Raw genomic sequence first — 21,969 nt, 5'->3', positions numbered from 1 at the left:
ACCCACCAAAGAAACCTAAGTCACTTCAGCCTCACACTACAATGGAAGTCGTGCCTCCGCCATTTTCCATCCAGGCCCTAGGGCCTTTAGATTTTATTGAATCCCAGGCGGAGGTAGCCATAGCCCGTCCCTCTTCCAGCAGGCACGAGGTGGCTGAGGCATGTACTGTTGTGGGCAGGGTGGCTCCACAACGACTGGCACCTAAGAGAAGTAGGGGAACCAGTCACAACAGGCAACGGCCTGGTGATGCATAGGGGGCTGCACTAAAGGAGACTTATAGCAACATCTGCAGGTCACAGAGGGACCTGGAATCCTATCTGAGGAGGAAGGTACCCAATTCCAGCCCACCCTGGAGGCGATTTTTTCTACATCGTCTTCTCCTGAGGAGTTTGAAGGCTTCCTTGAGACAGCTACGTCTCACCAAGCATTACAGGAGAAGAGGGGTGAAGCATCCTTTGTTTCACCCTCTTCATGTCAGGAACTCCAAGTTCAGGGAATGGTGCACAACCCACACTGTTCTCATGCTCAGCCTCTACAGTTTCAGTTATCACCGCATATGCTACAACAATTAAAGGAACAGCTCTCCTAATCGATCTAGCCAGACATCTTTCATCAGTGGCTGAGGCTCGACACCCCAAACAGGACACATGAGCCACAGCACAGGGCCTCACTACACTCCTCTCTTCTCCAAACATGCCCCAAACACTGGGCAGGGCATCACTGGATCCTTATGCCGCCTCACAGGGCAGGCATCCTCAACTTCAGAAGGAGGTAATGGTGGGCCCAGACAACGAGCTGATTGTCCTTGATGAGAATGAATGGAGTGGAGATTTGGAGTCAGAGGAAGTAGTGACCAATAGGATTTTCCAGGAGGCTGATTTCCTTCTACTCCTGTGCAACGCAATGGAAGCTCTGAACCTAAATTCTCCGGAAGATCCTCCAGCTCCCTCAGCATCTAGAATTTCGGTTGTGTGTCCAGACCCGAAATCCAAGTCAAGGGTGCTAAAACTTCCATCACTGATGCCTACAGTGATCAAGTCCAAATTTGATGCCCCGCTGCAGTTCAAGAAATCGGTTGCAACTGCCAACAAATACTATACATTGGAACAACACATCATGGATGAACTCGAGGTTCCTCTGGTCGATTCCCCCATATTCAATTTACTAAATCTGTCCTTGAAGCCGAAAGACTCGGATGTCCACCTCAAGGATCCGTCAGAGCGCAAGCTGGATCTAGGCCTTAGGAGGATTCATGAGGCCAGTGTGCTCTCCATCAGAGCAGCGGCAGCCTCCTCAGTCTTCGCAAGAGCATCCCTGCTGTGGCTAGAGGACCTATTGGATGGCCTGCAGCAGGATCCAGCTCGAATCTGGAAGTCTCTTCTGAAAATCTTGAGAGCAGTGACCTTTATGGCAAATGCATCCATGGACGCCATGCTGTTTTTGGCAAGGTCATTAGCAGCAAGTGTTTTAACTCGAAGGTCTCTATGGTTACACCATTGGGAGGCTGATACTGCAGCCCGCTCTAATCTTGCATCTGAGTCCTATGTGGGTGGCAAACTATTTAGCGACGATGCCATAGCTGGGGTCTTGGAGTCGAAGGAAAAGAAGAAAGCTATGCCTTCTGCCAAAAAACGAGATGACAAAAGATTCTTCCGTAGACCTTTCCATCCGTATTTGCCCTCCCAGTCCTTTCGAGGCTCCAGGGCATTCGGAAGAGCAAAGGAGTCCCGTACCAGCCATCCCTTCTGGAATAGGCAATGTACCCAGTCTAAAAGCCAGCAACCCTTCCCCAATAGATCAGGTTTTGGATCCCAGTCTCAGGGGAATTAGCATCAGTTCTGAAACCAGGGTCCCTCAGGTGGGAGGACACCTTCAACACTTTGACCACCGCTGGAGGGATACGTCTTCAGACCAATGGGTACTGCACACCCTCAGATACGGACTGAGGCTGGAATTCATCTCCCTCCTTTCAACCAAGTTTATCCCCTCCCCCCTCTCAACATCTCCGGACAAGCAGGAAAAGACTCTTCAAGCGATTACCCACCTTCTGCAGATTGCGGCAATAGAGCCCGTTCCAACAGGTGAGAGGTTTTCAGGAATCTACTCAGTATTCTTCACTGTTGCGAAAAGAGACTGATCTTTCAGGGCGGTACTGGATTTGAAGAACTTAAATCAGTTCATAAAATACCACAGGTTCCATATGGAAACTTTACTGTCCATCAAGGAGTCATTGAGAAAGGGAGACTTCCCCTCATCTATTGATCTGAAGGAGGCCTATCTGCATGTGCCTGTTTTTTCCGCCTCACAGCTGTTACCTCTCGTTTGCGGTGGGGGAGGATCACTTTCAGTACAGGGCCATGCCCTTCGGTCTGGTGTCTGCCTCCAGAGTATTCACGAAGATCGTGGTTGCTCTGGTGGCACACCTCAGTCCATGTCTTTCCTTACTTGTATGACTTTCTGCTCTGGTCTCCGTCCCTCCACATGGCTTTGTAAGATCTACACATCACCCTAGCATGCCTCAAGGATCACGGCTTTCTTGTCAACCAAGCCAAGAGCTAGCTTTGTCCAGCCCACTGCATAATACATTTGGGGGCCACCACAGACTCACAGCAGGGACTCATAACATTAGCTCAAGACAGAGTAGACAAGATAATTACAGCTGTCGTACAGCTCCTGTCTTCACCTTCAGCAGATCTTATGCATCTGGCAGGTATCTTGGGGTTGATGATCTCAACCTATCAGACTACACCATGGACACGTCACCACTCTTGACCACTCCAGTGGGTGCTACTGCCTTTTCAAAGTGACATTGTGTTCAGGCGTCATCGGAAGGTAGCACTTTCAGCAGTGGTCCGTCGTTCCCTGCTATGGTGGGTGCACAAACCCAATCTACTAAGGGGAGTGCTGTTCCAGGACTCTCCGTGGACCCTGATCACCTCAGATGCCAGCCTGACAGGCTGGGGAGCTATTTGCGACAGCCAGATGATACAAGGGACTTGGTCACCACAGGAGTCAGTACTTCCAATCAATGTTCTGGAGCTTTGTGCAATTCGGCTAGCCCTGAGGCACTTCATGGAGATGAAATGGTTGGGAGCGGTGCTGGTCAGGACAGACAACGTATCGGCCAAATAACATTTGAATCATCAGGGAGGCACATGCTCCCCACAACTACAGAAGGAGGCTGCCCTGCTGTTCCTGTGGGCGGAAACACATGTGGACTTGATCCTTGTGGAATACCTCAAGGGAGAGGACAACTGCCAAGTCGATTGGCTCAGCAGACAGAAGGTGCATCAGGGAGAATGAAAGCTTCACCCATTGGCCTTTCAGGAAATAGTGAGATGCTTCAGCAGAGTCGAGGTGGACCTATTTGCCGCACACCTCAACCACCAGGTGCAAAGATTTTTCTCCAGATACGTGACACCAGAGGCGGAAGGCATAGATGCTGTGATGTTCCAGTGGCCCCAAGGACAACTCTATGCCTTCCCACCTCTTCCAATCATTCCCAGGGTACTTCAAAAGATCTGAGCCGAAAGGACAAGAGTTCTAGTGATCGTTCCTTGGTGGCCAAGGAGACTCTGGTTCCCGGAACTCGTCGATCTATCGATCAATCCTCCATGGCAAATTCCCCTCAGGGAAGACCTATTGTCACAGGGACAGCTTCTTCACCCAGACCCGGGATGGCTGGCAGTTCATGTCTGGAGATTGAGAGGTGACGCCTCTTAAAGCGAGGCATTCTAGCTCAAGTGGTGGAAACTATGATAGCCTCAAGACGCCCTTCCACAATTAGAATATATGAGACTACATGGAAGGCCTTCTCGACGTGGTCACAAAAGAAGGGTTTAATTCCAAGGAAAGCCACTATAAATGACATTCTCTGTTTCCTACAGGATGACTTGTCCTTGGGTCTTAGGCCAAACACTCTCAGATGCCAGGCTTCAACCCTTTCGGCGGTTCTGTCTACAGCTCCAGAGAAACTGCTGGGATCGCATCCGTTACTCAGGCATTTTCTACGTGGGGCAACAGCATCAGCACCTCCTACGATCCATCAATACCCAACTTGGGATCTACACAAGATGTTAACGGCCCTACAAAGGCCCCCTTTTGAACCCCTAAGTCAAATTTCCCTATGTGTCCTATCCTTTAAGGTCTTGTTCCTTGTGGCCATTACTTCGGACTGGAGAGTGTCTGAGTTGAATGCTCTGTCTGTTGACAAGAATTTCTGTGTGTTTCATAAGGACAGAGTAGTCCTACATACTGTCCCTTCTTTTCGTCCTAAAGTACTGTCTACCTTCCATTGTCAGCAAGAGCTGGTATTTCCTTCTTTTTGTCCTAATCCCATTCATCCCACAGAGAAAGCATGGCATTCACTGGATGTGCAAAGATCCCTGAAAGTGTATATGGAATTGTATTGGAATGTTATGTTATTATAATTGAAATGTTGTATTTATTAATTTGATATTTTTGATTGATAGCTTGTTTTATGATGTTTTTATGATGACTTTAAATGTGATAATGTTTAGGCAATCAACTGGAGTTATTGTTGGATTGTTATGTTTTGAAATGGTTTGAAACTATTGTTTTTGAATTGATTGCTATTGATGTCATCATTTGCATTTTTGTGTTATTGTAAGCCACTTTGAGCATATTTATATGGAAAAGTGGCATATAAATTCAAGTAATAAATAAATAATAAATAAATATATCTCTAAAACAAAACATCTCCATCAGACAGATAGTTTGTCTCTTTCCACCCAGTGTCTTTAGGGAATAAAGTGTCTTGTCCACGGTCGCTAGGTGGATCAAGGCATGTATCACACTGACCTATGCCTCTCTAACATTAGCGTGGCCAGCCAAGATGCCACATCGGCAGCATTCTCACGCCACGCATCTGTCATAGAGATTTGTAGAGCAGCTACATGGGCCGCACCTAATACGTTTATTAAACACTATAAGATTAACACATATGCATCAGCAGAGGCAGCTTTTGGGAGGAGAGTGCTACAGCACATTCTCCCAGATCACTAATGTAATCAGCCCAGTAATATTCCCACCCTACATGGGTCAGCTTTGGTATGCCCCACCTGAGATCAGCTTTTCCATGCACAGGAGAAAAGACATTTGGTCTTACTGTAAAACGGTTTTCTCTGTGCGTGTCAAAAGCTGATCTCAGGGCCACTCCCTAGGAGAGCTGGGCTGCCATCACTGTTTTTTTCATCTTAGGCCTACAGCAGAGAGCGTATGAGTGCTGTTGTCTCCTGTTTCGTGTCGATGGTTCCTATTATTTCTCTTTGTTCTTTCCTCCTGTTGGTTGGCTTGTTATCAAAAACTGAAATAAGGAGCTGCACAGAGCAGGAAGTCCTTGTAAAAAAAACAACTCTTTAGCACTCTTCTGCCTTCAACTGCTAGGTGGAGCTAGCTATCCACCTGAGATCAGCTTTGGACATGCACAGAGAACACCGTTTTATGGTAAGACCAAACTTCTTTTTTATTCAAAGCAAGAACAAGATAACTACCTGCAATAGCTATGTGAATGAAAAATAAAATTGCCTTAAAACAATGAAAAAGGAACATAATCGATCCTTAAATTAAATCTGCCCTGTCCTCCTCTCTCTCCCCGTTCCGGGATACCTGATGTGTTAAATTAAGTGTCAAGCATGAAAACAAAATTACAAAAAAAGTAGCTTGAAGATTAATCACATTGTTTCCCTGCAAAACTCTGAAGGAAGGTCTCCCAAGCTTATCATGTTTTTTAATGCTTTCCTCTTTTTATAAACAGCTTTTTATTTAAATGTAAGTTGTAGAGTTCAGCTACCCCATTTTGAACACAAAAGCAGAAATTAAATTTCCCATGAAGCAAAAAAGGTGGTTATGTGGACACAAGAAATGCTCAATATGATCAAGGGATTTCAGAGAAGGCCAGCAGTTAGACTGCTAGGAATTAGGGTTGCCAGGTCAGAAGCATCCCAAACCTTGAGATTTTAGGGGCGGGTCCTAATGATGTCATAGGGCAGGCCCATGTGATGTCATTAAGCATTAACCGCAGTTCCTTGAAGCATACCACTCAAAAAATGTATGATGAAATGTATAATATGCTATTTTTGCAAGTAATTAAAAAAACCCTGCACGTACACTTTTATTATAATCATAACTGAAATTGTTTACAGTAAACAATAGCTTACCAAGATCCTGCTGTGATTCTTTGTCCTATATCTCCTGATCCGCACACACAGAGAAAGGGACTTTTGCTACTGCTGAAAGCTATAAATGTGCTCAGTTTATGCAATTTCCAGACAAGCAGGAAAAGACAACAGTTTTCTGATCTTGCAGTGGGTTCTAGCTATTGTCTGAAGGTCAACAAATCCCTTGTCAATCACAGCCCTGACTTCACTTATTGGCTACAAACCTGAAAGGACAGGTGAGAGCAGCCAGGTACAAGCTCATTTAACAGAAGTTGTGGGGGGGGCGGCGGCTGATGTTTTGGTGTATATCTCTTGACCAGACCACCTAGAAACTTATTTTTTTTTAAAAAAAATGAAAGTTGAGAGTCTGGAGATTGGGGTGACTCATCTGGAGAACTGGAGAGGACCCTAAAATCTGGAGTCTCTGGGTGAAAACTAGAGACCTATGGGGAATAGTGAAACATAGCTGGACAAAAAAGGAGCAAAGTGTACCCAGTGTTAGGTTATGTTCATCTTGTTTACTATGAGAACTCTTTAAAGTTAATCACTGTTTTCCATTTTAGAAACTAGGAAATGGAATTGAAAGGTGATTATTTTCCAGGGCTAAGCAGGATTTTGAATCTGGTATCAAAATTCACATCCAACAGCCTAGCTATTGGAATATGCTGGCTTCTGACTCCATGCCAAGAGCCAAACTAGACATGATGCTAAATGTGTTGCTCAAAAAGTGCACATTTTGAAAGTTTCAAAATGTGGGCAAGTGATAATTACAGGAGTCAGAGCAGACAGGAAGAGGACTTTTAAGACGTTCCTACCCTGCTGTGGTCCTGATGAACATGGCACCAGTGGGAGAGTTCCTCCCAATGCATGTTGCAGCTTCAAAGGAGTTCCATTTGCCAAAATAATTATTAACCCTGCCCTCAGGTGCTGTTTGCAATTTTAAAACTGTGCATGTTTAATGCAAAGACACTGTTATAATTGCATCTAGTTTGGCCCAAAGTATTTTTGAGGAAGGTATTGTTGCACGCCTCCCCAGTCTCCAAGCGGTGAGATTTCAGGGGTCCCTGCGCTCATCCAGGGTTTGGTTTCCTTTGGGAAGAAGGTCAGTGGAGACTGCGGTGTCTTTATGAAATATGGTTTATTATTTACACACATTCCAACCTGAACTTAGGATGGAGGGGTTCAAGGCATCAGCAGTCCAATATCCAGCTTTTCCATCAGTGTTACAGGAGGCATCCTAAAGCCATTGTGCAGAGAGCCAGTCTCTCTGCCTGCCTCCAGTTCCCAGCCGTTCTCTAGACAATCTAAAAACACTCAAAGCACAAACCTCTGCTAGGCGCCAGGAGGGGGGGGGGCTCTCCTGCAGAGTTTAAAATGACAAAAGGGTCTTCGTGGCTCATTCACCAGTTGCTGGACACCTGAAAGACCCATTAGCAACCTGGCCACGCTATTAACAAAAGAAATTCATCTGACCAGCAGAGCCAGCTCCAAGGCACAGGGTTCCAAATCAGAGGCTGGAAGGGGACCCACAGGGATCATCCATTCCAGCCCCCATACTCAAAACAGTATTTAAAGCCACAAGGCAAGTCGCTACACGCTACTCGTCTGCTTGTAATTTGATTACCTTGGTAGGCTATCCTATGGCCTAGGACCACATTGGAATTGCCTTGGGTTCCATGATGTAAGAAAGGTGGGATACAAATGTAATAAAATAAATAAAACAAAAGAGGCAATCAGAAACTTGAGAAGTGGTGACTCATCGTGGGAAATCTAATTTCTGCTCATGTGTTCAAAATGGGGTAACTGCAGATGATCCTGAATGAAGCAGAGTACCTACATCCATTTCAGTCTGTCTTCAGCGTTGAGTTCAGCATGGTAACTGGTTTGGTTGTCATGAATGATGATCTTTACCAGGAGAGGGGCAGGGGAAAACTACCTTGTTGATTCTCCTGGGCTTCTTGGTGGCTTTCAATCAGTAGTTTGACAGTGGAGTGTTTATTATTTATTCATTTATTTAGAATATTTCTATCCCGCCCTTGTACCCCACAATAGGGCACTCAGGGTGGCTACAATAAAATCGCACACATATATAATAAAATACACAATAAAAACACAAAACATTACAGTAAATTAAAATGCATAAAATACTATTAAAATACATAAAATGCATTATGCATTATGTTTATCCTCAGCTCTTAAAAATTCTGGCACATCATTGATTTATAGAATCTATAACCATCTTACAATAATAAAAACTATAAAATAAAGTACAGTATCAATACTATTTATTTATTTAATTTATTAAATTTATATCCCACCCTTCGTCCCAAAGGAATCCAGGGTGGCAAACGTAACAAAACAATTTAACAGCAAGAAAAAGAAAAGCATTCTAAAAACAGTTTAAAAACTTAGATGCCAGGAGAATGGTTCTTGCCTGGTTTCTCCTTGACATACCAGGCTTTTTTGGTTTTTACAGGTAGGTATATTTTGTGTGTGTCCAGCCCCAACCCTCTTGCGAGGGCCTGGAGTGGGGTGATATGAGTTTCAGGCTTCTCAGCTGTCAGAGGGCGAGGATGGCCCAGGAGTTGTTGAGACTCCACAAGACCTTGAGCGAGGCAGTAAGGAGGATTTCAGGCCAGTTCCCACAGACGGCGCTGTCCCAGCCGGGGAGAGCGTGCCGCCCCCAGACATGTCAGAGGAGCAGCTGGACGATGAGCCACTGGACGATGAGCCAGAGTGGGCGTTAACTCCCTCTTTACCCAGTGGCTCGCAGGATGAGTCCAACACGTCGCTGCCACCTGACCTTGAATCTCTGGCTAAGGAGCAGGTTCCTTTGGATGAGGTGTTGGAAGCACACACCCCTTCACCATGCTCTCAACACAGGGAGAAACGGACAGGCCAAAGGCAAGAATTGTGCAGGAGCCAGAGAGTACGCTCCAAGACCCTGCCTATTTAAGCCTGCCGCTTCCAGGTTGGAGCTGCTGAGTCAACTTTCTTTCAATGTTGCAGAGCATGCCTAGAGTGCAGTTAGGGAATTCTAGTGAGATAGCTTAGGGGTTTCTATGAAGCGCACTGCTTTTGATGTATCCATTACTTTAATAAAACACGATTTAATTGCACCCGCGTCTCCGTCTTGTGGATCCCGCTCAGAACAGGACAGTGTGTGAAGAAGCATTCAATTATGTGAACTCCTCACCTGCAGTCTGAAATAGTCCAGTCCAGACACAGATTTACCAGTTTTAACTTTATGTTTAACTTTGTTTTAAAGCCGTATTACGGAAACTCTAGGATGTATTGGAAGCTCTCAAGAGGATATTCACTGGAAAAAAATTAGTACTGTTGGACGAACTTTGCTGAAAGTCAATTTGTCCACTAATCTTCCCCTGAAATGCACATCAATAAGGAGAACGTTGGTGTGGCTCAGTTCCCAAGAAGTGATGATGAAGCCCAACAGAAGTGAGCTGGGCCCCCTTATGAATTATGGTCTAGATCCAGAAATCTTTACAGTGTGCAGGGGTTCCTTGGCAGCCAAATCCAGGAGAATTTATTTCCACAATTCAGAATACTTTTAAGCAGGTGTGGGAAACCTTTGGGCCTCCAGATGTTGGTGAACTACAGCTTCCATCATCTCTGGTCATTGGCCATACTTGTTGGGACTGATGGGATTTATAGTTCAGCAACTTCTGGAGGGCCAAAACTTCCCCAACTCTGCTTCTAAACATTTCTGTTTATTGACGAAAAATAAAGTATATGTTTATGAATTTAAAGATTCACCTTTGTGTTACAATTTTAAAGTTTGAGAATTTCTGTGTTATATAAAGATCAACTTGTTTCAATGACATTTTGTTTGTATCACAGAAATAATGCTTTTTCCAGAGGTCTTTGACAACTTGATCTCCCTTCTGCATCTCGTTTAAAAACATATTATTAAATCATGTCATTATTCCTGTGAAGTTTCTTGGAGAAGCAAAAATAGTTGATCCCCCACCCCCTGAACCCATTAGAATTTTGTTTCTTTATTATTTGCAAGTATTATAATGTTAATGCTAAAACAATTCACCACACATTTCTTTCTCTTACCTAAGGAATATTTTTGCCCTTCTCTGCTCTAGGATTTCTTGTTACAGATATTTACTGTCTTTCGAATATTAATACGGCCAGAGATGTTTCCAAAGGACTGGACAGTGATGCGTTTAGTTGCTAACAAGTAAGATGTCTTAAATATAACTGTAACAATAGAACTAATGTTGGTGGGAACACAACTGAGAACAATACTAAAGGTTGTGTTTAACTGAGTAGACCCATCGAAATTAATAAACCTAAGTTAGCCATGTTCATTAACTTCACTGGGTCTATTCTGAGTAGGACTAGCATTGAATACCACCCTACTCATTCAGCACCCAATCCTGTGGCCCCTGGGAGGACATCCCAGGGTCAGAGAATATTGTAAATCTCCCTCTCCACCAGCAGAGATGGAGATCCACTCCCAGAGGCTCCTTTGTTGTAGCTGCAGGAATATCAACATTCATCCCTCCTCTCCCATTGGTGCACTGGCAGTGGTAGGGAGGGAAAATGGGTATATTCCGGAAGAGGTCAGGAGAGGCTTTGAAACTGTAGACTTTAGATATACATGCCAGCCCTGGGGCTAACGTACTTTTCCAGCTCTCCCCTCTTGTCTATTTCACATTGATCAGTGCAACACCTGTAGGGCTCTGGATTTGGTGGGGGTATTTTTTGCCAAGGATTCTCCCTTGCTCACTCCCATTAGATTGCTCTACCTGTCTACAAATTGCATATCTCCTGGCATCGGGTTGCAGGCTTAAACATGAATAATGTGAAATATCTTTTAAGCATTTATGCTTGGACATTTTGATGAGTACAAGATAGAGCTGATGACCATGAAGATAAAGATCTGTCTTTGCAACATACTGCAAAATCTTGTTATGCTGCCCGCTAAAATAGCATGTATTAGTTTTCCCGAAACATGTATGTCATACTACCCATCCCATTGTTGCTGTGGAAATGGAATCATTAATTTTCAGTGACCCAAATATCTTGAGACAAATGGTTACAAATTTTAACTAAATGTTGATTATTCAAATGTTTTGGTTCCCAATGGGATATTAAACTTTTTTTACAGAGTAATCCTTAGCCCTGTAGCTTTGGTAATCATCTTAATTTGGTAATCAGTGGTAATCTGCTTTGCATGCAGAAGAACCAACGTTTGGTCTCCAGGTAGTGCTGGGAAAGGCTCCCTGTCTGAAACCCTAGAGCACTACTACCTTTTAGTGTAGACAGTACTGAACGAGATGACCAATAGCTGACTCAGTAGAAGGCAGTTTCCTATATTTCCAACCATATTCTTTGCATTATTGCCTTTGGCAAGCAGCAGAGTTGCCTTGCAACACTGACCAGAAGAAGCCTCACCAGAAAGCTTTTATGGAAGAAGAGCATTGCCATGAGCTGCTGTGGCCAATGTGGTCTGAAGAGGGTTCTCTGGTTGTCTTGTTTGTTACCTTTATAGTCTGTTATGTCTGGGCTTGGTGGTGGTTGCTGCTCAAACTGACACTCCTCAGGTTCACATTAATAATATCCACTTTGAGCTTGAACCTACCAAGCAATTAAGATTTATATTTTGACCCTTGGAAAATGTGATTCTACTCCCTTTGTAAGCCATGCTACAACTAAAGAGTTATCAGGATTCATACTGGATGTTGCATTATTTTCGGCCCACTGCAGAATTGGATCACTTCTATACCTCATTTTACTTCAAAGATATGTAAATTTGATTCTACTTTAGAAAAGACTCATAATACTTATGATTTTGAGTTAACTGCTGAAATAACTTGTTTTGTTTCCTGATATCGCCTGTAGAAAGTCCAGGGAATTCTTTGGAATAGTTCCAGATTACTGTTTTGTTTCCATATGCATTTTCCTTCTTCTTCAATTTTTGCCTGTTACATGAATGTTTGGATGACGATTGTATGATCAGATACCTATGCTTTGAAAACTTTTGCCATGTCTTCTTAGTAGAGATGTGGTGGAATGTTTAGAACTATGGGTGGAGAAATAGGTCCTACAGTAGTAGGAACAGTGTAGTAATTTCTAAAATAGAGGCAGTAGGCTTCCAGAAACTTTTTAGTCAAACCAGTGTTCACTGTATAGCAATAGGTGGGCTCAGGGGCTGATATAATGACTCTATTACTTTGGCAACAGTTATCCCTTCAGGTAACAGTATTTATATTCCTTCTTTTATTTATTTACTCCATTTCTTAGTCAACATAAGAAACATTTTTATTTTGTTGTTGTTATGTGCCTTCAAGTCACATAATATTGCTTTAAAAAACTAAATTAAAATCTAAAAAAAATCATTTAAGAGCATAAGGAGAGCCGATGCAGCATCCTGTCCTCATAGTGGCCAACCAGATGCTTATGGAAAGCCTGCAAGAAGGACCTGAGTGCAACAGCACTCTCCCTTCCTGTGTTTTCCAGCAACTAGTATTCAGAAGCATGCTGCCTCCAACCATGGAGACTGAACATAGCCACCATGGCTAGTAGCCATTTGAAATACAATTCAATAAAGCAGCTTAATCACTATTAATTAATTAATTAATTAATAATTAACAGAGAAACTAAAATACCATACTAAGTAGCAGATAATACAGACAATTTTTCAGAGGAGTGGCAGAATATAGCATTACATCACTTTCTCTGGGGAGGGAAATGGCAAATAGTAACACTGGCATTTGCTCATTTTACTCCCATGGATTTCACATGAAATAGGTCAGAGGAAAGAGCACTTCATCTTAGATAATTACAAAAGGTAAAATGAAGCCAAATATGAAGCTGAGGCCAAGGAAAGGCATTTCAGAAATGGACAAACCAGAATATAGTGAAATCTTTCCCCATTTTCTTCCATAATTTCCAACTTCTCTCCCACAGAAGATGAACTGTTTAAGCATGTGATATATATAGTGTTATGGGTTTGGGGGTTGAGATGGATGATTTCTATGAGTCCCCTTCCAGCCTCTGATTTGGAACCCTGCATCTGGAGGTTCTGCAGTGGAGAAACCTGCTTCTCTGGTCAGATGAGTCTCTTCTGTTAATCTAAGAATGGCCCGATGGTGTTAATGGTTCTGTCAAGTGCCCATTAACTGGCAAATGGGCCAGAGAGATCCTATGGTTATTGAAACTCTTCAGGAGAGCCCCCCCTCCTGGGTCCTAAAAGAGGCTTGTGTTTTTAGTTGAGTCTGAGGAAAGGCTGGGAACTGGAGACAGGCAGAGAGGCTGGCTGCCTGCACCATGGCTTCAGGGTGCCCCCGTAAGCCTGATGGAAAATGCAAGATCTATTGAACTGCTGATGCTTTGAACCCCTCTATCTTAAGCTCAGGTTGGAATGTGTGTAAATAAATAAACCATATTTCATAAAGACACCACAGTCTCCGCTGGCCTTCTTTCCAAGGAAACCAAACCCTGGGTAAGCGCAGGAACCCCTGGAGATCTCTCACTGCTCGGAGATTGGGGTGGCGTGCAACAATAGATATAGATATATTCATAGATATATATAATATATATTCATAAAAGTTCACTGCTAACCATGCTTCTGTCTGGTGTAATATTAAAAAGACAAAAGATGCCAGGTCAGTAGTTAGGAAGCTAGAGAACTACCAGTGATTTATAGCCTGGAACATACTGCATGCCAACAAATAGAGTTCTGACATCAATGACTAGGCTGGCAAAGGAAAACAAGCATAAGGATGATTACAAAGAACTGGCAGCATTCAATGCAAGTTAAATCCTTCATCAGCTGAGAAGTCCCAGAATGTACAGAATATTTTCCCTCTTCAATACACAGTATTTGAAAATTTGATAGTCTCTCATGAAAGCCTCATTTGAAAACCGACCCTTAGTCCTTGTTACCAAGCATAAAACAAGCAATAATAGTGAAGTTTTTGTACCTTTCCCCATAACATCTTATAATAACTACTTAATTCATTATTTTTGTAGGATGCAGCCCTGTGCAAAATTACAGTGCATGCAACTTCTGTTAGTTTCCATGGGAATACACACACAGAGAGAGAGAGAGAGAGAGAGAATTTGTGTTGAATTGTAGTAGTCTTGTATTTATTGCTCACCTTCTTAAGGCTTAATGTAAGCAGAAAACATCAACTTTGAGAGTAACAAACTTATGAGGAAGATCATGGTTGTTCTCACTTTATAAACTACCCGGACATAGACTGGCTGCATATGTGTTCCAGTCATGACAAAGAAGCAAAGTTTCTAGATATTCTAAATGATTATTCCCTAGACCAGTTGGTCATGGAACCGACCAGAGGGATGGCAACCCTGGACTTAATCCTCAGTGGGGACCAGGACCTGGTGCGAGATGTAAGTGTTGTTGAACCGATTGGGAGCAGTGACCACAGTGCTATTAAATTAAACATACATGTAACTGGCCAATTGCCAAGAAAATCCAACACGGTCACATTTGACTTCAAAAGAGGAAACTTCACAAAAATGAGGGGATTGGTAAAAAGAAAGCTGAAAAACAAAGTCCAGAGGGTCACATCACTCGAAAATGCTTGGAAGTTGTTTAAAAACACTATATTAGAAGCTCAACTGGAGTGCATACCGCAGATCAGAAAAGGTACCGCCAGGGCCAAGAAGATGCCAGCATGGTTAACGAGCAAAGTCAAGGAAGCTCTTAGAGGCAAAAAGTCTTCCTTCAGAAAATGGAAGTCTTGTCCGAATGAAGAAAATAAAAAAGAACACAAACTCTGGCAAAAGAAATGCAAGAAGACAATAAGGGATGCTAAAAAAGAATTTGAGGAGCACATTGCTAAGAACATAAAAACCAACAACAAAAAATTCTATAAATACATTCAAAGCAGGAGACCATCTAGGGAGGCGATTGGACCCTTGGATGATAAGGGAGTCAAAGGTGTACTAAAGAACGATAAGGAGATTGCAGAGAAGCTAAATGAATTCTTTGCATCTGTCTTCACAGTGGAAGATATAGGGCAGATCCCTGAACCTGAACTAACATTTGCAGGAAGGGATTCTGAGGAACTGAGACAAATAGTGGTAACGAGAGAGGAAGTTCTAGGCTTAATGGACAATATAAAAACTGACAAATCACCGGGCCCGGATGGCATCCACCCGAGAGTTCTCAAAGAACTCAAATGTGAAATTGCTGATCTGCTAACTAAAATATGTAACTTGTCCCTCGGGTCCTCCTCCGTGCCTGAGGACTGGAAAGTGGCAAATGTAACGCCAATATTCAAAAAGGGATCCAGAGGGGATCCTGGAAATTACAGGCCAGTTAGCTTAACTTCTGTCCCTGGAAAACTGGTAGAAAGTATTATTAAAGCTAGATTAACTAAGCACATAGAAGAACAAGCCTTGCTGAAGCAGAGCCAGCATGGCTTCTGCAAGGGAAAGTCCTGTCTCAGTAACCTACTAGAATTCTTTGAGAGTGTCAACAAGGATATAGATAGAGGTGATCCAGTGGACATAGTGTAAGACTTTCAAAAAGCGTTTGACAAGGTACCTCACCAAAGGCTTCTGAGGAAGCTTAGCAGTCATGGAATAAGAGGAGAGGTCCTCTTGTGGTTAAGGAATTGGTTAAGAAGCAGAGAGTAGGAATAAACGGACAGTTCTCCCAATGGAGGGCTGTAGAAAGTGGAGTCCCTCAAGGATCGGTGTCGGGACCTGTACTTTTCAACTTGTTCATTAATGACCTAGAATTAGGAGTGAGCAGTGAAGTGGCCAAGTTTGCTGATGACACTAAATTGTTCAGGGTTGTTAAAACAAAAAGGGATTCTGAAGAGCTCCAAAAAGATCTCTCCAAACTGAGTGAATGGGCGGAAAAATGGCAAATGCAATTCAATATAAACAAGTGTAAAATTATGCATATTGGAGCAAAAAATCTTAATTTCACATATACGCTCATGGGGTCTGAACTGGCGGTGACCGACCAGGAGAGAGACCTCGGGGTTGTAGTGGACAGCACGATGAAAATGTCGACCCAGTGTGCGGCAGCAGTGAAAAAGGCAAATTCCATGCTAGCGATAATTAGGAAAGGTATTGAAAATAAAACAGCCGATATCATCATGCCGTTGTATAAATCTATGGTGCGGCCGCATTTGGAATACTGTGTACAGTTCTGGTCGCCTCATCTCAAAAAGGATATTATAGAGTTGGAAAAGGTTCAGAAGAGGGCAACCAGAATGATCAAGGGGATGGAGCGACTCCCTTACGAGGAAAGGTTGCAGCATTTGGGGCTTTTTAGTTTAGAGAAAAGGGGGGTCAGAGGAGACATGATAGAAGTGTATAAAATTATGCATGGCATTGAGAAAGTGGATAGAGAAAAGTTCTTCTCCCTCTCTCATAATACTAGAACTCGTGGACATTCAAAGAAGCTGGATGTTGGAAGATTCAGGACAGACAAAAGGAAGTACTTCTTTACTCAGCGCATAGTCAAACTATGGAATTTGCTCCCACAAGATGCAGTAATGGCCACCAGCTTGGACGGCTTTAAAAGAAGATTAGATAAATTCATGGAGGACAGGGCTATCAATGGCTACTAGCCGTGATGGCTGTGCTGTGCCACCCTAGGCAGAGGCAGCATGCTTCTGAAAACCAGTTGCCGGAAGCCTCAGGAGGGGAGAGTGTTCTTGCACTCGGGTCCTGCTTGCGGGCTTCCCCCAGGCACCTGGTTGGCCACTGTGAGAACAGGATGCTGGACTAGATGGGCCACTGGCCTGATCCAGCAGGCTCTTCTTATGTTCTTAACAAAGAAGTAGACGACTGACTCCATGAGGCCTTGGATGATGAGTTAGAATTTGGAGTGAGGCCTCTTAGGTCTAAGTATGAAAGACTGTGGCACATCAGCTTACCACTGGGCTGGCTAGATCACAATTTTAGTAAGTCAAAAACTGTATGTATTAAGATAGTTTATCAAGGGATGTTGCCTTAAATCGATGATAAAATTCGTTTTCATGCATTCCTTGAAGTAGGGACAGGAAGGCATTAAAATAAGAAGTAATATAACTGCTCTAGCTGCCTTAATAGAATCTAGGGTGTTTTGTTTTGTTTTTTTAAATTTATTTATTGTCAGATTTATTACCTGTCCTTCACCAGAAGGTCCCAGAACAGGTGATAACAATGTAAAATACAACATTAAAAACAATGTAAAGCAAATAAAAACAAATTACAGTCACAACTAGAGTGCGTCTAATTTTTTTTTTACTGCATTTAAATCCTCCTGTTACTCCAACGAGCCAAAAGCCACATATATAATTCTCCCCTCCCCCTATTTTATACTCACAACAACTCTGTGAGGTAAATTAGGGTGAGAGATAGTGACTGGTTCCAAGGTCACCCAGTGAGCTTCATGGCTGAGTGGAGATTTGAACCTGGATTCCCCTGATCCTCATTTAGCACTCTAATCACTTCACCACATTGTCTGTCAATGATTTGTACTTGAAAAGGCATCCATGTTGAACAGCATTGTAGCCAATGGTTGCTTTCACTGTTGCTTGGAAGGATGGAAGGATGATTGCTCTGGGTATAGCTTGCATACTTTGTGGAAATAGTATTAATTCTTCCAATATTACTACAAGTAGGCAAAATTTATTTTCTTCCCAGTGCTAGGAAAAAGTGTTTTTTTTTTTTTTTAAAAAAGCAGTTTATAGAACTTAAAATCTATTGGAAGAAATCATTGGGACTTTTGTTTGCGCTGTCTTCAATGCATGACAAAAATGGACATCCCACAGAATATTAAGGTATGGCTTACACCCAAGGGAAAATAAAATAAACCAGGAGCTGATTTGTGTGTGTGTGTGTGAGGGGGAAGGCTCCATCAAAAACTGGATTTGAAAATGAATCAGTGATAAAATTTATTTGAGATGAGATTGGTGTCTATTCATACACATATACACAAGCCTTTCAACTTTGCCACCTATTCTTCAACAGTGTTGGCATTGATTGTATTTGCAAATTTGAGGTAAGGATGATGGTATTATTTTAAAGTTTACAAGTAATTAGTTCTAGATACATAAAATTGAGAAATGCACAATATTAACTTTTAGTGAAAAAAAATGTGTTAGAACAGATGAACAAAGCAAGTAATACACAAAATTATGTTAATAGCTTTATTCCATTGCTTTCCTTCATAAATTCTGTGAGTTGAAGAGATATATTAATCAGAATATTTGATATGTCACATCAGTAGAACTAGATGTAAAATACATAGTACAGTAGTTTATAGACTCCTCTTTCACAAGTTATTAAGGATTTTATTATGTACCATTTATCTTGTATTCTGCAGTTGGTTTTGTTGCCTTAATAAAAACAGTTCTCTTATCAAAGAAAATATGTCATGCATATGCAGTATTTAGCCAGTATCAACACTAAAATATGTAATCTTTTCTTTTTTTACTAGTGTTATTATAACAACAGTATTATATCTTTCGGATGCCCTTCGTAAAAACTTCTTAAATGAAAACTTTGATTACAAGGTAAGCTAATGATTGGCTTGCATAATGATAATCATTTTCTCCTAAATGTCTGCTAATATCTTCCATTTCATCATGTGGTCACACTGTGCTTCCAGTGCAATTAACTCTCCTAAATTTTAGTCCCTTTCTGTAGACTCTATATCAGCAGTGACACTGTCACAGCTTAGTTTGATCAACAAGTAGAGAGGATCACCCTGGCTTGATCTGAAACACCAGATGTTCAATCCCATTGCAGTGCAGATGGAAGTAACACACACACTGACACACGTCATCTGATGTAAATGGGGCTTGCGTTGGATGCCTCATAAGTGAATGGGCATCATAGTAGAACTCATTTAACTCCACCTACATATCATAAATCAGCAAACTGTTTAATCTACTTCTCTGATTATCCATCACTTAACTGGTGGATGGTGCTGATGGAGTAAAAATGAACATTATTGGGACTTAGTAGACTGCAGCTAAACATTATTCCCATTGGAGTGAGCTAAAAATTATAAAGTCCAGTATTGTAATTTTTAGCACAAGACAACTATTTATGTGGCTAACCAAATATGCTTCCTGTGCTTGATCTGTGGGTCAGTTTACTAACCAGAAATGGACTCAAGTCCACGAAAGCTTTTGTCATAATATATTTATTAGTTCTTAAAGTGCCATAACAGTCTTGTGGGGTGCTGCAACAAACCAGTATGGAAATGGTTAGTAAACTGACATTGACCTGTGGGGTTTGCTTCCTAAGTGTATTTATAATTAGATTGTAAGCCACAATGTCCCATTTTGGACATAATTGGGAACCTGTGGATAGAAGCACTGAAGTTGATTAGAAGAAGGGCGAAGAAGTAGGTCATGGGACAGGTAATCATTCATGTCATCATAACCCATAGTTTATGAAGCTGGGATCATTACATCTGAACCAACCCTATATCTCTTTTAAACATTGCAGTGGTTGATGCTCGTAACTAACAAGGTTTCTGACAATGCCTCTTTTTCCTTGGCACACTGGTGTTTCAAGATGTGTCACATTGGAACAGTTAATTTAACAAACATTTGACAGAATTCTCCTGTGCTCAGCAGGCATTAATGTTTTATTTATTTATATTTGAAAATGTATATTCCACTTATTTCCAAAAAATCACTCATGGCAGCATACTATCTGAAACATCCTGAAACATGGTCACTAAAGTGCTGATCCATTAACCTTGCTTTAGAGTTAGAAAGTAAAGATCTGTATTGCTATAGTAGCTCTGAAGAGGAGGAAAATTACCAATCTTTATGTTTACCTTTAGATCTGGGATTCCTACTTTTACCTGGCTGTCATTTTTATAAACCAGTTATGTCTACAGTTAGAGATGTTCACACCATCTAAGAAGAAAAAGGCATTAGAAAAGTAAGTATCATTATCTGTCAATAGCCAGTGTGGTGTAATGGTTGAACTATTGAACCAGGGTTTGAATCCCCACTCAGCCATGAAGCTCACTGAGTGACCTTAGACCAGTCACTATCTCTCAGCCTAACCTACCTCACAGGGCTTTTGTGAGGAGAGAACCATGTACACATCTTTGAGCTTCTTGGAGGAATGGTGGTATATAATTATTTCATCATCATCATCATCATAGTCATACATTATTTATATGCAAAGTATTACCGAGTAATGGACTTTGGAGAAAGCTGTGGCATAACATTTTTTAAATTATTGCTGGATTTAAAGACCTTTTTAAACAAAGAACAAGGCAATTGTCACAATGGACAATTACTAACAGCTGATTTATTACTGAAATAACTTAGAGTACATTGGTATGCATGAATGACCCATGACAGGAAAAAATGGAATATTTTGGGTATTCTTTATAAACCATCCACAGCTTTTAAATGAATTCTGCCTGGTCCATCTTAATTCTAAATAATTTTGTTCCTGCTTATTGCAGTGAATGAGGCTGATGTTCAGAGCAGCTTCAATCAGGTTCAAAAGAAGAAATGTGTGGCTATGAGAAGGACTATGTGTGTAGCTTGAATTCTCTTTGCCTTTTTGCTCCAGTTATACCTGCTGCTGAAGACAAGCTGCTTTTTAAACTAAATGACAGCTTGCTTCTTTAGCAACAGGAACAGTTGCAGGGGGAAGACATCAATTACAACTTCAGTTGTGACTGCAGTTCTCTCCCACACAAGCACACTTTTGGATTCCATGCCTATATAATCCAGTGAGCACTCTGTATTGCACTGCAACCTGACAATTGGACCTGTGTATGAAAATTGTATTGCTGTTGCCATTTGTTATCTTTAGAAAGCTGGGATGTGATAAATTAATAGTTTCATTATTCATGTTGCTTTAGTAAACTGGAATTTTATATTTCTCATTGTGTATCAGAAGTATCAGTTAAAAAAAATTCTGAAAGTATCAGAAATTCTGCTAGCCATTAATCTATAGAGGCCACTGCTGTCTCTCTGTTCCTTTCCTGGTTTAGATACCTGCACTGAAAGTATTTGCTCTTTCTCTCCCATGTCTTGTCACACTATCTTTGGGACCTTCCTTTTTCAATCACTTTCCCATCTTTCCATTGTTACCCCACACTGTTCCATTGCTTGCTTCAACTCATATTGGTTGGAACTTTTTTCACATACAACTAGTCAAATTTCAGGTTCAAAATGCATAGAAGTTGCCCTTATTGCAAACATGCAAAATGTGTGGTTTATGATAAAGTGAAATTATCTGCTAAATAATCTTTGTTTTTTTTAAATATATCACAGATATGGTGATATGCGGGTGACAATGGGATGTGAAATCTTCAGCATGTGGCAAAATTTAGGTAAGCTTATTTTTATTTCTTAAGATCCAAATGTATATATTTGGCTTTTAGAGTTGTTTTACTTAGAATACTGTGCAAAAGTGTGCCATACAGTATGTTAGTCTTGACAATTCAGATGCACAACAAATTATACTTGTGGATCTTGAAAGCTTATACCTGTTTCCAGATCCTTAAATCTGGAGGTACTCCTTATTAATACACTTTTCTGAAGAACTGTTATAAATCAATGATCACTAACTTATAGTGAATGAAATGTTATGGCAGATCTGCACGAGGTCATTTCACTCCGAGAATTAACACAGTTGTTCATCCTAATCAATACATTGTTCTTGATCATCACTCCTCTTCCTTCCCTCTACACTACAAAAGCAGAAATCATGTTTGTCCCATGCACCAAAATAGTTCGGTGGAGTTGGGAATCGTGGCAAGAGACTTGCTTTGTCAGTGGAGTTGCACTCCCTGCAG

The 21,969-nt window shown here is 41.7% G+C and overlaps 1 protein-coding gene across 6 annotated transcripts in view; it reads left to right on the top strand.

Moving 5' to 3' along the window:
- The window catches only part of DOCK4 (dedicator of cytokinesis 4), a 386,414-nt gene that overhangs the window by 251,485 nt on the left and 112,960 nt on the right, over positions 1-21,969 (top strand). For all 6 annotated transcript variants that reach the window (XM_061640010.1, XM_061640007.1, XM_061640006.1 and 3 more), the window contains 4 exons: positions 10,292-10,386; positions 18,625-18,700; positions 19,987-20,087; positions 21,446-21,504. In XM_061640010.1, the coding sequence (XP_061495994.1) occupies positions 10,292-10,386; positions 18,625-18,700; positions 19,987-20,087; positions 21,446-21,504 (331 nt within the window). The remainder of the gene's footprint in view (positions 1-10,291; positions 10,387-18,624; positions 18,701-19,986; positions 20,088-21,445; positions 21,505-21,969) is intronic.

This window comes from Rhineura floridana, chromosome 8 (assembly GCF_030035675.1).
Source record: "Rhineura floridana isolate rRhiFlo1 chromosome 8, rRhiFlo1.hap2, whole genome shotgun sequence".
Taxonomy (NCBI): Eukaryota; Metazoa; Chordata; class Lepidosauria; order Squamata; family Rhineuridae; genus Rhineura; species Rhineura floridana.
The sequence above is the reverse complement of the archived record's forward strand: the minus strand, read 5'-3'. Positions and strand labels throughout refer to the sequence as shown.